The sequence below is a fragment of the Phytophthora infestans genome, genomic scaffold (assembly GCF_000142945.1).
Source record: "Phytophthora infestans T30-4 supercont1.11 genomic scaffold, whole genome shotgun sequence".
Lineage (NCBI taxonomy): Eukaryota > Oomycota > Peronosporomycetes > Peronosporales > Peronosporaceae > Phytophthora > Phytophthora infestans.
The window spans coordinates 3,267,785-3,282,824 of NW_003303748.1; the positions used below are offsets into that span (position 1 = coordinate 3,267,785).

Genomic DNA, 15,040 nt, shown 5'->3' on the forward strand with positions numbered 1-15,040 from the left:
CGACGTTCTATGTCGGACGTCTTAAGCGGTACTTTGACCCGCAGACCCCCCTTGACCCAGCTCCTCGAAGCGAGGGCCGGTCACAGTCGTCGACGAGGGCGTCGGAGCAGGCACCCAAGCCTCGGTCGGGACGGCAAGGCTGCGGTCAAGACCGTACGCCGGAGGGGCTCCATACGAACGGACCCCGGCGCCATACGCCGAGTACGCTGAGTACGCCGGGTACGCACCATACGCGTACGTCTGGGAGTGTGCCGCAGGCGGATCCGGACGTGGCAACAAAGCCTCGATCCGTCGGATCATGCGAAAGGCCTCGTCCAGATCGGACGAAGAGGCCCGGCGATCCACCCGCAGGTGCAGGCTCGCGACCTCTCGCTCCACCAGGTTCAGGCGGCCCGCAAGACGAGCGAGCTCGCCCTGATTCCCGGCCTGGGCGGCAGCATTACCGCCAGTTCCAAGGGCAAGTGCAATCTCAAGCACGAGGACACGTTGACGGAGGCGGTCAACCTCAGGGTCCTGTGTCGGACCCGCCGTCGGAGCACTCGGACGAGAGTGGCTCTCGGGAGGCGCCGAGTACTCGTACTCGTACGAGGGCACCTCCGCCCCTGCTTGACCGGAATGGAGAAGCCCACTTCCACGTGGAGCGGATCCTCCAGGAGCAACGGTGTCGCGGCAAGCGACAGCTCCTCGTGAAGTGGAGGGGTTATGCCCACTCCGAGAATTCGTGGGAGCCGATTGAACGGCTCCTGATTGACTGCCCGAAGGCTGTCGCAATCTGGGAACAGAAGCGGCGGCAGCTTCATAAGTAGTCCGGGGCTTCTTGCCCGAACGGGTACGGTCGATGAATACATACCGTACCCGCGCTCACCGTGAGCGCTAGAAGCCGCGGGCTTCAGGATGTCCCTTGGCAGCATACGCTTGCTGATCAAGTGGGCAAACCTCACACGAAGATCACGCTGGTCCAGGATGTGGGGCAGCTGCTGATCTTCATGGAGTTCCCATAACTCCGTGGGCGAGTACTTGAGAGTCTCCACCCACGCCCAGAACATGTCCTCACAAGAACTCCACGTGGGACAGTTCTCGGGCATAACCCAGGGGTATCCCCAAACAGGATAGAGACCACCCCGGGTCTCGGGCTTCTTACGACAAGTCGTGAAGTCCTTAAGGGGAATGCGGTGTTGCGCGAGAAGCACACACCGAGCAGCCTCCAAGTTGTCGACGAACAACTGTTCTTTCTGAACAAGGGCTCGTTCATAGATGCCCCTAGAAGTGTGGCCGCCCACAAGGCCACGAGGAGCGACGAGAAGCTCTAAGAAGAGGTCAGCCCCAGAGCTCTCCTCGGGAGGCCAATACCCTCTTGAGTTGATGGCAGCTCCCTGGCTGACGGGTGCCGCCACCGAACCCCCACGCACACGCTGGGCAGCTTGGAATTCCTCCTGCTGCTGGGCGAGGTCATTCGAGACCTCCCGAAGCTCAACGATAGCACCCTTCTCCTCCTCTTCTTCCTCCTTCTCCTCCTCTTCATCCAAGGAGCCGAAGAGACTCTGATAGGAGCGTCGAGTCTCCTTCTCCTCGCGGAGTGGAGACTTAGAGGCGGTACGCTTCTTCGAGGGCTTGGCGCCTTCGGCTTTAGAGGCCTTAGCGCGCGCAAGACCCTCGGCAAGCGAGAGACGTTTGCGAGGATTCTCTTCCTCATCGCCACCGGCTTTGGGAGCGCCCTTAGCCTTAACGGCCGGACTCTCAGAGCGCACAGAGGTCCTGGGACTGTGATCACCGTGATCACTAGCGGGCGACTGCACGCTGCCTTCTTTGTGCTCACTGGGCACTGGGCTGTGCCCTCCCACAGAGCCCGCATGAGCATCCTGAGTGCTCTCGGACTCGGCATCGTCTTCACTGCCCGAGTTGAACTCGCGTTCTACGAACCGAGGGTTCGGACGGTTGTCTGAAGACGAGGGCGACGGACTGCGGCGCCTGCTTGCGCGTTTGTCCGCAGCCGCGTCACCCGAGGAACCGATCGCCTCGGAGGCCACCTGAGTAGCCTCCTTGAGTGCAGAGCCTTTGCCGTGAGGCTTAGTGCTCTTGGCCTGCGCCTTACCGGCTGCAGCCTTGGAGCGTGTCTTAGCACCGCTCTTAGCAGTGCCGCGAGGCATGTTAACGGTCGAAGTGGAGACCTTGACGAAGAGCGCACAGGTTGCTGCTCGAGGCTCTAACTGTGAAGTGAGCCTCCGCCGCGCTCGCGCGGCCAAGTCGATGGTTTTCGACTTTGAGAATGAGAGTTTGTGACGAACACCTCTTCATTCTGATTGGTCGGTAAACCGAACCTAAGTGGGGGAGGATGTAACGGGGTACGTAGCCCTAAGTGTACCCTGGTTACATGAAGTGTGACACTTCACACTTCAGGAGTATGACACGTCATACTCCGAGATATTTGGTACAAGGTACCAAGGTCGCTCAAAGCCAACCATTGGTTAAATGACATTGCATTTCTACAGGTAACTAACAGATAGTATTAATCCCAAACTTAACCTACCTATAAATATACTCAGTTTACAATCTACCTTATTTAGGTCACTTCGCTCTCTTTAATAAAAGAGGGGACCTGTGAACTGCCGTTCACTGAGAGTTTGTATACTCTCGGAAGATAACTTCCTCTTGCGCAAGGTGCTGTGTGACCCCGTCACACGGCATGTCCCTCTCCTAAGCGATTTAATGCATGCATCACTTTTTTGAGAATAGAGTAGCCTTCTCCACTGGTTGCTTCAGTAGTGTAGCTGACGACTTGAAAATACAACACATGGTGGCTTAGCCGGAAGTGGTTGGGAGACAGAACTCGTTAACGGCCCATTCAGCGATTGCCTTGTAGGACATAGTACGAGAGAGTGACCACCTTCCCGCCTCGTAGAATTGGGGGGCATGGCGGCATTGGCAGCTTAGTAACGGCGGGATGTGAAGGTCCGTTAAGCTACATGCATAGTATGCATGTATTACATACATGGGCAAGGCGCCAAAAGCGCGCCAATTTCAAATGTTGAAATAAAATGGATTTTTTGCCTGTACCTCCGGTGGATTCAATCTTAGCTCAATACCTTTGCACATCTCCTTCTTGTCGGGTGGTATTATTCTTTGTGGTAATTTATGCGTTCATGACCCGTTCACTTTTCACGCAGAATACGGTACTATAGAGCACAGAGTCAGACAAATCTTGCCTATTTTCCTCCAAACATAAAGATTAGACAAAATTGTCATACTCATCAAATAAAGTCCGTTGGCTCTCTTACGCTATCTTAAAACACAAATCTTGCCTATTTTCCTCCAAACATAATGATTAGACAAAATTGTCATACTCATCAAATAAAGTCCGTTGGCTTTCTTACGCAGATACCATAATAATGGTACATGTCCGAAAGGATCGGAGGTCCGATAAATTTTGGAATGGTTGGACCAGAAAATTCTCGCAATGGCCAGAACAAGATGCGGTTAATCACAATATTATCAATACCGATAGCGTACATACACACTTTGTAGTATAATGCTTCGAATTACAAATTGTACGTGAAAGGTAGCGTAGCGCAATCACCGCAACTAATCCGCTCTAGCTACAACCGATCGGATAGGTTCATCCCATGAAAATATCACAGCTCATTTCTCAGTTGTCTTTCACACGCTCAAGGTTGAACGAGATAACCGTAAAAGTCAACTTTCAAGAATGCGTATCATCCTCTATGTGGTGCTTCTCCTTGCTGCCCACGGTACAATCGCGACTGCGGATAACCCCGTCGAGATTCAAGACCTGGAAGTTTCCACTCACCGCAAACACGAAAGCCAAGACTATCGCTACCTCAGAGGGAACAATGAAGCGACCAAAACTGATGGTGTAGAAGAAGAGAGGACTATCTCAACTCCGCAGTTCGACAAGCTATCAGCTTTGCTCAGTCCCCCGAAGTTTTCGAATCTTCCCTTGATCAAGCAGGTCAACAAGGTCCGAATAAGCTTGGCAAAGAAACTAGGAAGTCTGTATTTAAAGAAAGTGAGGAAAGCTTACGAACGAAACCCCAACAACTTCGTTTAGGGGAAAAATGATGAAGCAAGATCGAACCACATTCGCACAATGAACTTTGCCAACTGCTTTGCACAATCATTAACATTTAAAAGGTGTTTCCTGCTACTACTGTACTACGTAGTAGAATTTGTTTATACGCACATAAATAAATAAGCATTTTCACTTCGGGTCAGCGTGAAATATCCAGATTTACCATAAAGCTTCACTCAAAAAATGTAATTTAAGCAAAAATAAAATGGAAATTATCGATACGAATCAATAAAAGTATCTTTATTTTTTTCAAAAAGGTTTTTCTTGCAACAAGTCCTGCAATCAATTGCAAGAGTTCATTGTGGATAAAACACTGAAGGAAATGTTAAAACACTTTCTTCTTCAAGTACATGCTTTAACGGAATATATTTACAGTGTAGACACGAGTTTGTTATTCGCGTTAATTAGAAAAAAACATAGCTGAAATAAATGTTTATAAATAATTATGAGCAACTACAGTACTAGCGCCCAATAAAGTCGGTCGTCCATGGTGCCTGCTTAGAGAGAGAAGCCGCCATTTTGTGCTGAATTACTCGCAGTTCATCGGCAACTTCCGACGCTGCTGGTCGTTTGTGTGGGTTCCCAGCGAGACAGCGTTTCACTAATTTTTTCAGTTGAACCTCACACGTACTCCGAAGCTTTGAATACAGTGCTCCACTTGCGACTCGACGCATAATTGTCGTATCTGATAGGGCCCTACCGTTGGGGCCACGAATGTTGCTGTACGGTATTCTGTTCGTGTCCAGCTCCGTCAACAAGACACCAAAGCTGTAAATATCAGCAGAGCGACCATAGTCGGTATCTCCACGAATAACTTCGGGCGCTAACCATCGACTTGTGCCAACTCCACCTGACATTGAATTGCTGTCTGACCGAAAGCGGGACTTGCCGAAATCACTCAGTTTTGCCTTGAGCCTTGAAGACAGAAGTACGTTTTTCGACTTGACATCGCGATGGAGTAATGGCGGCACGAATGAGTGCAAATACACCAGCGCCTCGATGATACTAATAGCGATGTCAAACTTGTGGTGTGTCCATCCTGTAGGCGTTGTTGGACTGGATAAATACCGACGTAGATCACCGCCATCCATATACTCGAGAACCATCTGTAGATCACTCTCCACTGTCCACGCGGCACCGACAAACTTCACAATATTTGGGTGATCAAAGTTAGCCACAAGTTTGATCTCCTCGACGAAAGCTGCCACATTTTTCTTTGTGTTTCTGTCCGATCGTAGACGCTTCGATGCAAGAAGTTGAAGATTTCGGTAGCGAACAAGCCAAACAGTAGCAAACCCCCCACGTCCCAGTTGCTGGATGTCCATGATAGATCTGTCACAGAGCTGTAGCGAGAGGAGCTCATAGTCATCCCAGAGTGTCCACTCGTCTAGTTTTGTATCGTGCGTTGTTCTTACAACCGACGCATACTTAAAAGTACTGAGGCTGGAAGCTTCAAGCACTGGCGTGTCGATACTAGCGTCATCACCTCCTGATGATGTGGGTATACCTATCGAGAAATTACTGGACTGTCTTCCGAAGCCCTTGGCACTCCTGTTGGATCCATAGCGACCCGAACGCAGCATCTTTTTCTGCCGAGTATCAGTCACTCTTGAAGCTGAATGTTCGTCAGTGTACTCAGCAGCCTCGAGATTTCGTGATCTCCTCTTTCGTGTGACTGTAAACAGGAAGATCCCGACCATCGCAACAGTGGAGACTCCGTAAACGATACCTAAAACCATGCGTGTCACTGTGGACGACGTGTCCGCAGTCTTGGAGTCTAAATCATCCACATGAGTTGCATCAGAATGAATGGATCCCACCGATGCTTCATCTTTAAGACAAACTGTCACTCCATGTAGAACACTCTGCTCGGTATCGTCACACCCCACTGCAACTTGAAAATCCGACTCGGAGAGTCCCAGCGTGTCAAGATTTCGCAAGAACTGGACTTGGTGAGGAGTAGAGTATCGGGTCGAGAATCAGTTCCCCACTAGTTTCTTAATAGTACCAGAAAAGCGAAATTCATTTAGTAAATCTTATAAAGTAAGGCAAGCATCATTAACGTACAGAGACTTCAGCTTCGAATGTCTGTAGATGGCAGTAGGAATGCTTGTCAAGTTGTTCTTGCCGAGATAACTGCAGTATAAAATAAAAAATCGTTAGCAAATGCTGTAGAATACTGACAATCCCAGTACAACGTATCCGCCAGGAAAAACTCCTTTAAATGTGTCGATGTTGTTATTCTCCAGACTCCTGCACCAAATAAAAGATATGTTTATTATTATAAATAAGAAAATATAAAATAATATCGTACGTACAGAGTGGTGATGGTGTAACGGGCTTTCAGCAACCCGTTACCTTACGTACACTGTGCGTGAGGAAGCAGGCAAATTAGACTCTGAGATGAATTGAAAGTTAACGGCGTGGTCTCGGACCACGCCAACCAGTAGATGTGTTCTACAAGCTGATTGGCCATCGCATTGGATGCGATGGCGATGTGTGACGATGGGCCCGTCACACCATCCCCCACTTCAGAGAGAAAGCACGCAGCATTTTCCTTTTTGTACGGCGCGACGAACTGGGTATCGATGAGCGAGCGAGACGACGACTCGACCACGTACGCGGAGGCGCTGGAGAGGTGGGCGCTGCACGACTGCAGCGCCTTCGTGAACGCCCGCAGTGATGACGAGATGAAACGGCTGTTTGAGAGGTTCCGCGCGACAAGAGGCAAACCCGTCACGGCGACAGCCACCGTGACACTCCAGTCCCTGGATCGAGCGTGAACTTCGTTCATGCTCCGCTGGAATAAGGAAGGAGGCGAGGCGTTCGAGCGCATGCTGCTCGAGCGCGAGGCGGCGCACTCGCGGCTGTCCGTCAGCGCGCTGGCCGCTCAAGTTTGCAGGTTGGCCAGTGACCAAGGCCGCCGGTGCTGTACCGCACACCGAGAAGATGGGTGTCAGCGTTGTCGCGAGCGTGGTGTCTCGCGACCCGACGACGCAGAATGGGGTCGTGTTCTTGAAGCTGCTGCAATTACCGAAGTGGAGCGTGGTGTGATAGGAGGTTACTTGAGGGCCCTCGACGAGGCTAGGCGCGGCGGACGGCCGCGCCCGCGTGACGATCGGCCGCCGGTACGAGACCAGCCTCGTACTCCGCCACGCAGTCCAGTACGTCGGCGAGAAGGATGGCGCGAGGCTCCCAACTATCCTTCATGGGGCCGAGTCACCGAACGAGGTAGCGCCGGAGCGGAGGGATGGCAGCGTCATGGCGATCAGCGCCGTGACTCGTATGAGCAAGGTTGGGCGCAGCACGAGGGTCCTCGTGTTCCAAGATACGGTCAACGATATGACGAAGATTACCCGCGCTATCGACAAGAGGAGCGGGACCGTCACGCTGAAAGGGTGGACCGCGGACGGCGGGAAGCCGCTGCGACCGCGCAGCGTCTGGATCGGTTGCTTCAGCGTGTGGAGTATCTGGAGCGGGAGAATCAAGAGCTGCGCTAACGCGTGCGACGTCAGGACGAGCCTCGGGATGATCGCCGAAGTCCGGACGCGGGGAACCATCCGCGTCGCTGGGGATAGACGAAGGGTGATAGCGGCGGAGGCGACCAACGTAGAAGGTAGGGTGGAGGCGTAGTGCTGTAGGTAGTCGAAGTGTATACGCGTCACGTAATACCTTCAATTTCTTGAACGGTCCGATATATCGCGGCGCCAGCTTGTTGGCGCCCAAGTTCGTCACAGAAGTGGGTGTAATGCCGTCGGTGGATAGCAAAACACGATCGCCTACTGCAAACGTCGCGAGATTCTTGCGACCACGCCTGTCTGCGTTGTCCTTCTGGCGATCCACCGCCATAGCGATGGCGTCGCGCACATAGCGGATTACCGACTCGCGTCGTTGGACGAATGCAAGAGCGGCCGCGGCATCACGCTGGGCGCCGTCAACGTGAAGACTAAGAATAATCAGTCTCGAGTCGCTGCCGGAAGTGGTGGCGAAAAGTCGTGCGTGAAGCACTGGAGGGCTAGGAGGCGGCTCTGCCACCAGAGATGCATATCTCCTTCCATTCCCAGTAGGGCGCCCCGCACCTACTGGTTGTCGCCGTTTTTTGGAACGGCGACCTCGGACTCCACCGTGACGTGTGCCAGGACAGGTGCCGGCGCGCGGCACACCGCCGCGCGATGTCCGGGCTTGCGACAGCGGAAGCATTTCATCGGACGTTAGCTGCGCGTCGGGGAGCGCGGTGGACGTGTCGTCGACCGAGAACGATCGAAGTGGCGGATGGCATCAATCTCCATCGGCTCCGGTTCTGGTTCGGAGGCCGGAGCCCGACTGAAATCGAAAGCTTGAGATGCCGCGACGCTGTAATCTTCGCGTAGGGCCACCGCGAAAGCTTCTTCCAGCGTAGATGGGGACTTCCGCGTTAAGTAGAAGCGTTGGTAGCCGGTGTTCATGCCGGACACGAAGACATGGACTTGGGTCGCCATGTCAACCGGATGTGTCGTGATGCACGAGATGAGGTGACGTGCCCGCTGGATATATTCGAGCATGGACATCTTGCCTTGCTGCAACGACAGGAAGGCGGAACGCTGGACTCTCTCGTCTTGGGGCGGCTCGAACGCGAGTCGCAGGTCAGATTTCATTGCAGCCATCGTGGGAAAGCATGAGGGGTTGACAACGAGCTTGCCGAGGGCCCACTCCTTTGCCTTCCCCGTCAGTTTGGAAAGAAGGAAGCGAGTCCGCGCGAGCTCGGTGGAAAGCTGCCGGGCTTCAACTGCGATGTCCACTTCGCAGAACCATCTGTTCAAGTGGAGGCGACCGTCGCCTTCACCACTATAAGAGGAGACATCGAGCTTGACGATGTCAGTCCTGTTCTTGGACAGCGTGGGAGTCGACACGCGCTGACGGAGGTCAGCGAGTTCACGCGCCATACATTCTTGGGCGGCAAGGCGATGTTGAGCTTCGGTTCCAGCAGTGAGCAACGTGTGGATGACAGCCTCGCCGGACGCAGCAGCGAGGCGGTGCAACGCCTCCCATTCGATCGAAGAGAGGTGGGGGAAGCTGTCGTGCTCCAGCGACGTGTTGGGCAACTTGGGCGCGTCGGGCATCGGCATGTCGTTCATCGTGAGCGTTGGACGGATGACAAAGTGCTACCAGGTGTAACGGGCTTTCAGCAACCCGTTACCTTACGTACACTGTGCGTGAGGAAGCAGGCAAATTAGACTCTGAGATGAATTGAAAGTTAACGGCGTGGTCTCGGACCACGCCTACCAGTAGATGTGTTCTACAAGCTGATTGGCCATCGCATTGGATGCGATGGCGATGTTTGACGATGGGCCCGTCACAGATGGCATCGATCGCTTCATTCGCGTGTATAGTAGTTAAAAATTGTTATCCAGTAACCTGATCGACAGCAACAAAAAGAAGAAATGAGCCAAACAAAAAGCGCCCAATTTGAATCAAGTCGTCACCTACAGGCGCTGGAGTGAAGCCATACTGCCTAATTCCGTCGGGAATGTGTTTAGAAGCGTATTGCCGAGGTCAAGCGTCTGTACAGAGGATGGGAGGTAATCTGGAAGCAGGTCAATTTGCGTCGCCAGATTTAGATTCTAAAGTGCCACCTTGGTCACCTCCGTCTGGAGATAAATGAAGTTTGAGGTCAATGATATTCTGGAGACCTTGCCTTTCGGGTACCGCGATACAGCGCTTCCACCCGACAAAATACATGTACTAGGCAAATGATAAACCAATTCGCCTGTCAGCATCAATACGGACAGTGGAATCTACGAACAAACATACAATGTAGTCACTTGCGAAGATAAATCGATCGATCCGAGTGTATCCACTTGGTTGTTCGATACTGAAGGCCAGTTAGCCGAACCAGGGTATTGGGTCAAGTCCGTGTCGCTGTAGCTCCCTGCTACCACTTGATGTTCGCTCTGATAGTCACCAAACTCCACCAGTACAGCTAAAGTGGTCGAATTAGCGTCAACGCTCAAGCAGTCGAACGTGCAATTTCCATCCGCCTTGCAGTGGGGACCCAAGCAGTCGCTGGCCAAGCTGAAGCCTCGACACAGAGCGTAGGCCTCGCAAGCCGAGCAGCCACCAGTTGTAAGCGTCGAAGAACCAGCGGCACATTCGGCATCAAGACAGTTGAGTAAAAGAGTCCAAGCAAGCCCCAGCGACCCCACATGTCGAAACCAAGTGTTGTCTGTAGAAGCAATCACCATTGCTAATGCAATATGAGCTATGCTGACACATGCACCCACACCGTAGCCCGAATCGCCTTATTATACCTGGACTATAGCCGATCAGTTCCTATCCAAGGACAATGCAAAGGAGTGGCGTCTGGTGAAAGTGCTCAAATACAAGTGGTGCGGCAGAACCGAGGCGGAAATGCTTTGAACGTTGCACTTGGTTCAGCATTCCTGCTACAGTACATGCACTTTAATACCAGGAATGCTGAACCAAATACAGGTATACTACAAATACAAGTACTATAATAAGACAGAACATGTCAAACACATGTATTTACTGTTTCAGCACACAGCAAATCATTTGACTTGACTTCTGTATACTTTTGATCTTCTGATTGTCGCAATAAGACATAATCGACGATTAGAGGTCACAGCAGAAAATGGACCAGCCGCGCTTCGCTTGGCTGGGCGCCCCATCGGCGCCCCCGCGGTTCGCTGCGCTCGCAATATGGAGATAGAATGTTCTGGAAAGTGTAGTGCTCGGCTCGCTGGTGAGCTCAGCGCTGGGCCCGCCTCCGCAAATACCGCGCGGCCCTGCTTCGCGGGCTCTCCGCGCGGGTTTGCTGTGGCTACGCGCCTCGCACCCGCTCACCTTAGTTGGCGCCGCGGCTATGGCACCCACGTCGCCTAGCCCCGTGTGTGTTATCCCAGCGATGGACGTGTGTTTCCCCTATTTTCTCCTATAATAAATACATTCAAGGTACAGTAGGAATGGAGGAGCATTACTTCTATGGCCATTTAGCGCGTAAAACTGAGCCACGTCAGTGACGTGGCTATTGGGCTGGCGTCGTCAGTCCAGAGGGAACGTATGAGCCTCTCCGATTTGAATCGCGGTGCAGGCAGGGGTTAATGGTATTAATAACTCCAAAATCGGTGAAGCTAATATTGTGAAAATATCACCTGTACATGTATACCAGCTAATATAAAAAATATCACCTAATATTTTCTTCTGAGACAATATGATATTATTAAATATCAACATAATATTAGCTAATACGATATTATATTTTTCAAAGATTGCGTAATCGGGCTAAATTAACCCATCAGATGTCGTTAACGCTCGACTAGCTGAAGTATTACTAATCAACCGTGAGGGAGGGACAATTGTGAGAGTGACGGCAAGGCGTCGTGTGTTGGCACTGCTGAGCGCATTAATCTAGCGCCACAGGCAGCAGGTTTAATAGACGCACGATGTGGACGAGGAGATCGGTAGAGTACAAGAACAAATGTCTTGATTTCGCTCTATCAACGTTAAACAGCTGCAAGCGTTTGCAGTTTTCCATCTCGATCGCCTTTGTCTGTGTCACAGTGAAATACTAGAGCAAATACTCGTCAGTCTTAAGGCCTACTGCTTTTTTAGAACCTGATCGAAAAAGTTATTTGGCTCCGCTTAAGGTGGCAAGAAACGTACTTAAGTGGGAAATACTATAAAATATTATGTAGTATCTAATATTTTTCAGTTCTCAGAGTTAATATTAAAACATTATGTTAACTTTTGCAAAAATGAGCTACTATTACTATTTAATATCGAAAATAGTACTATTACTTCAAAAATATCATAGGATATTTGGATACCATTAGCCCCTGGGTGCAGCTTACATTGGTATTATAAATATCTGATCCCCTACCGGTAGCATCATGCTTACCACGCTTATAAAATATTGTTTTAGTGACCGTGACAGTTTATTATTGTTGGCTATCACCGTACCTTCCTGCACTTCAAGCGTGCTCGATATCACAGGCCATTTCAATGAAACTTAGCTCGCATCAATTCTAAGGATATTATAGTAATGGTCTGCCCAGCTTGCACTAAGTACCCGCTTGTTTGAGCTTGTAAGTACAGAAGTCCTCTTCAATAAGCGTAGATGGTCATCTGATAAATTTGCATAGGCCAATCATTGCGATCTGGTGATTTGGTTTTTATGTCTCCAATGGGTAGCAAGAAACGCTTATTCAGAGGGACTTCTGTAGCTCTCAATGCAAGCTAAAAATAATTCAGGCTGATTCAGAATTAGTTGTTAGACACTCGAATCTGCCAGTTATGATTGAAACATTTGGATATTGCGTCCCAAGTGTCGCGGTCTTCCTCTACGTGAGTATCTTGGGCCGACGTAGGAGGTAGTAGTATTATCGACACTACTGGGATAGTAATGTAAAAGCTGAGATATTCTTGTGCGTGTTAGAAGGAAATCCACGACTGACCTCCTTATTTCACCTCGCTAAGAGTTTTAAAGCTCCTTATCTTTCAGCAATCCCTCGTGTGTGGCGGTCCAGCTCTAGTTTCCGCCACGACCAGCTGCTTCACGACATCACACTTGGAACGTCACTGACATGGCCGCAGGTCCCGCTTGTTTGGACGTGGTCCGGAGAGTCTGGAGCGAGTAGACCTTCTGCAGGCAGTCCGCCAGCATCGTTAATCCACCATCTAACTGTACACTAGGACAATTCTCGCCGACTGACGCTTGGTGTCCTCGCCGAGCCACATCGCCCGGGGCCTGTCGCACGGTGTCGTCCACGGTTAGATCTGGAGCGTTTCCACGTGACGTTCCACTCGCAGTTTGACTCACGTTTCTTGCTCTAGACGACGTCCCTTCGGCATGCGCTCCTCGGAGTCGCTCCACACTAGGAAGCTCTCTTTTCTTTTGACACTTATCCGTAACGTTCCGTCATTTCTTCGCCGTCTTGGCTTGTCTCTCCTCTGTTGGTTCCTCGTTCCCATCTCCAATGAGTCCTTCTTTTAATGCTTCTTCTTGTTCCAATCTGACTCATCCCAAACTTCCTCGCGTTCCGCCCCGACGCTCTTCTGACTTCATAGACTCTTGACGTTCCCAAAATAACCAACTACGTAAAAGCCAAAGAACAACCCGATGTCGTTCCAAAATAGAAAATATGTACACGTCACTCAGTGTCTTAAGATTCAGTGAGTCTCGAACATTCCCGTGCAGTCCCACGACTGCACTCGTTCCAACCGGCGTTCTTAGCCAGCTAGAAATAACACCCCCGCGTCGTCGACATCAGCATTGGCTTCCACCATTCTGAAGTTCCGAAGCCACTCGGCAGAACTACCTTCTTCCGATCTGCGTCCTCAAACGCACGTATCATCGCTCCAGAACGCAGGCGCCAAGCCGCTCGAGACAGCCAGAACGTCTCATACGTGGCGGTGAGTACTAGATACTGTAGCTCACGCTTTTCGACTCTCTTCGCGATCATGTCCACAACCCGGCGACGACACTCCCGAGAGCGCGGTTCCTTCTTCGCCAATAGACAGACGTTCCACAAAGCTCGTCGGCGGCACGTCCTCGACGTCCAATGGACCCGTACCGTCATCCTCTTCCTCTTCGACTCTATCCGGCTTCTCGTCTGCGTAGGGTCGGCTCCAGCGTCCTTGAAAGCGCTACAGACGGTTAACGTTCGCCGTGACGACCTTGTTCGGGTGCGTAGGAATCGTGATCCTGTAGGCGTTCTCCCCGACTTGGCCAACAACACGGTAGGGGCCGCGCCATAAAGAACGCCAGCTTCTTCGTTCTGCGTTACCGCATCCGGTCTCTCAAGTACTGGTACACCCAGACAGCGTCTCCTTCTGCAAATGTCACCTTCACTTGGTTGGCCAACCTCTGCTCGTGTCGAACCTGAGCCTTGAGTAGCTGTCGTTCCACAAGACGACGAGAGTCACGCAGCGAGCGATACAATCTCCGGCGGTACGTCGCAACTTCGTTACTTTTGCAGTCTTTACCCGTGTTCAGGAACGCCAATTCGATAGGTAGTAGAGGCTCACGTCCGTACAGACTAAAGAACGAGGTGTCACCGAGGCCTTCGTGATATGCCGTCCGGTACGCAAATAGGACCCTTGGCAGGTACACGTCCCAATCCGTCTGCGTCTCGTTAACGAACATACGTAGCATCCCCATCAACGTTCCGCTGAAGCGCTCCATCAGACCTTGTGGATGCAGGTGGTACGCCGCTCCGAACAACTTCTTAATTCCCAACGTCTGATACAGTGACTTGGCCAGATTGGACGTGAAGTTGGACCCACGGTCACTTAGTAGACATTCCGGTACTCCATGTCGACCGATAACGCCCTCTATGATGGCGTTCACAAACGAAATCGTGTCCAACGAAGCGACAGCAAATGCCTCGACCCATCTAGTGAAATAGTCCACAACCACTAGAATATACTTGTTTCCACGTGGAGTGATAACCAGTGGTCCAATCGCGTCGACTACGAGTAGCGAGAACGGACCAGACAAGTCTTGAACAGGCATCCGTTTCATTAGTCCAACTCTCCAGGGTCTATGTCCACTCCCACCACTGAAAATAGAGCGCTCACGCACGCACTCGATCACGTCCTTCCTCCATTCATGCCAATACGCGTGGCGTCTCACCTTGTCTGTCGTCTTCGTCCTCCTCAAATGTGCAGAGAAGATGTCGCCGTGACAATAGTGCAGGACCGTCTCAATGAGCGGTAGCGGGACAGTTGGAACGCACACAGTTCGGGCTTGACCGGCACGTGCTCCTAGATGTACGAGACGTACCAGAACTCCGTTTCGAATCAAGTAGTGCGGAGACATCTTAGCACACTCACTCTCAGTTGTGGATCAAGAGCCAAGGCTCCATCTCTTAGGAACGCCATCAGCGCTCGTATCCAGGGCACACGCTCTTGTTCCGCCACGAGCTTGTCATAGTCCAGTCCAAACACGTCAATCGG

General features: G+C 51.5%; 2 protein-coding genes across 2 annotated transcripts; one reads left to right on the top strand and one right to left on the bottom strand.

Annotated features, from left to right (window-relative positions):
- Positions 1 to 3,703: 3,703 nt before the first annotated feature.
- Positions 3,704 to 4,066, top strand: PITG_07736 (secreted RxLR effector peptide protein, putative; the record flags this gene model as incomplete). Its single annotated transcript, XM_002904624.1, has 1 exon — positions 3,704 to 4,066. The coding sequence occupies one exon, from the start codon at positions 3,704 to 3,706 to the stop codon at positions 4,064 to 4,066; it is 363 nt and encodes a 120-aa protein (XP_002904670.1).
- A 631-nt stretch (positions 4,067 to 4,697) lies between these two features.
- PITG_07737 (protein kinase) lies at positions 4,698 to 5,178 on the bottom strand (the record flags this gene model as incomplete). Its single annotated transcript, XM_002904625.1, has 3 exons — positions 4,698 to 4,772; positions 4,849 to 4,921; positions 4,973 to 5,178. 3 exons carry the CDS (start codon positions 5,176 to 5,178, stop codon positions 4,698 to 4,700), a joined length of 354 nt encoding a protein of 117 aa, XP_002904671.1.
- Positions 5,179 to 15,040: the final 9,862 nt, after the last annotated feature.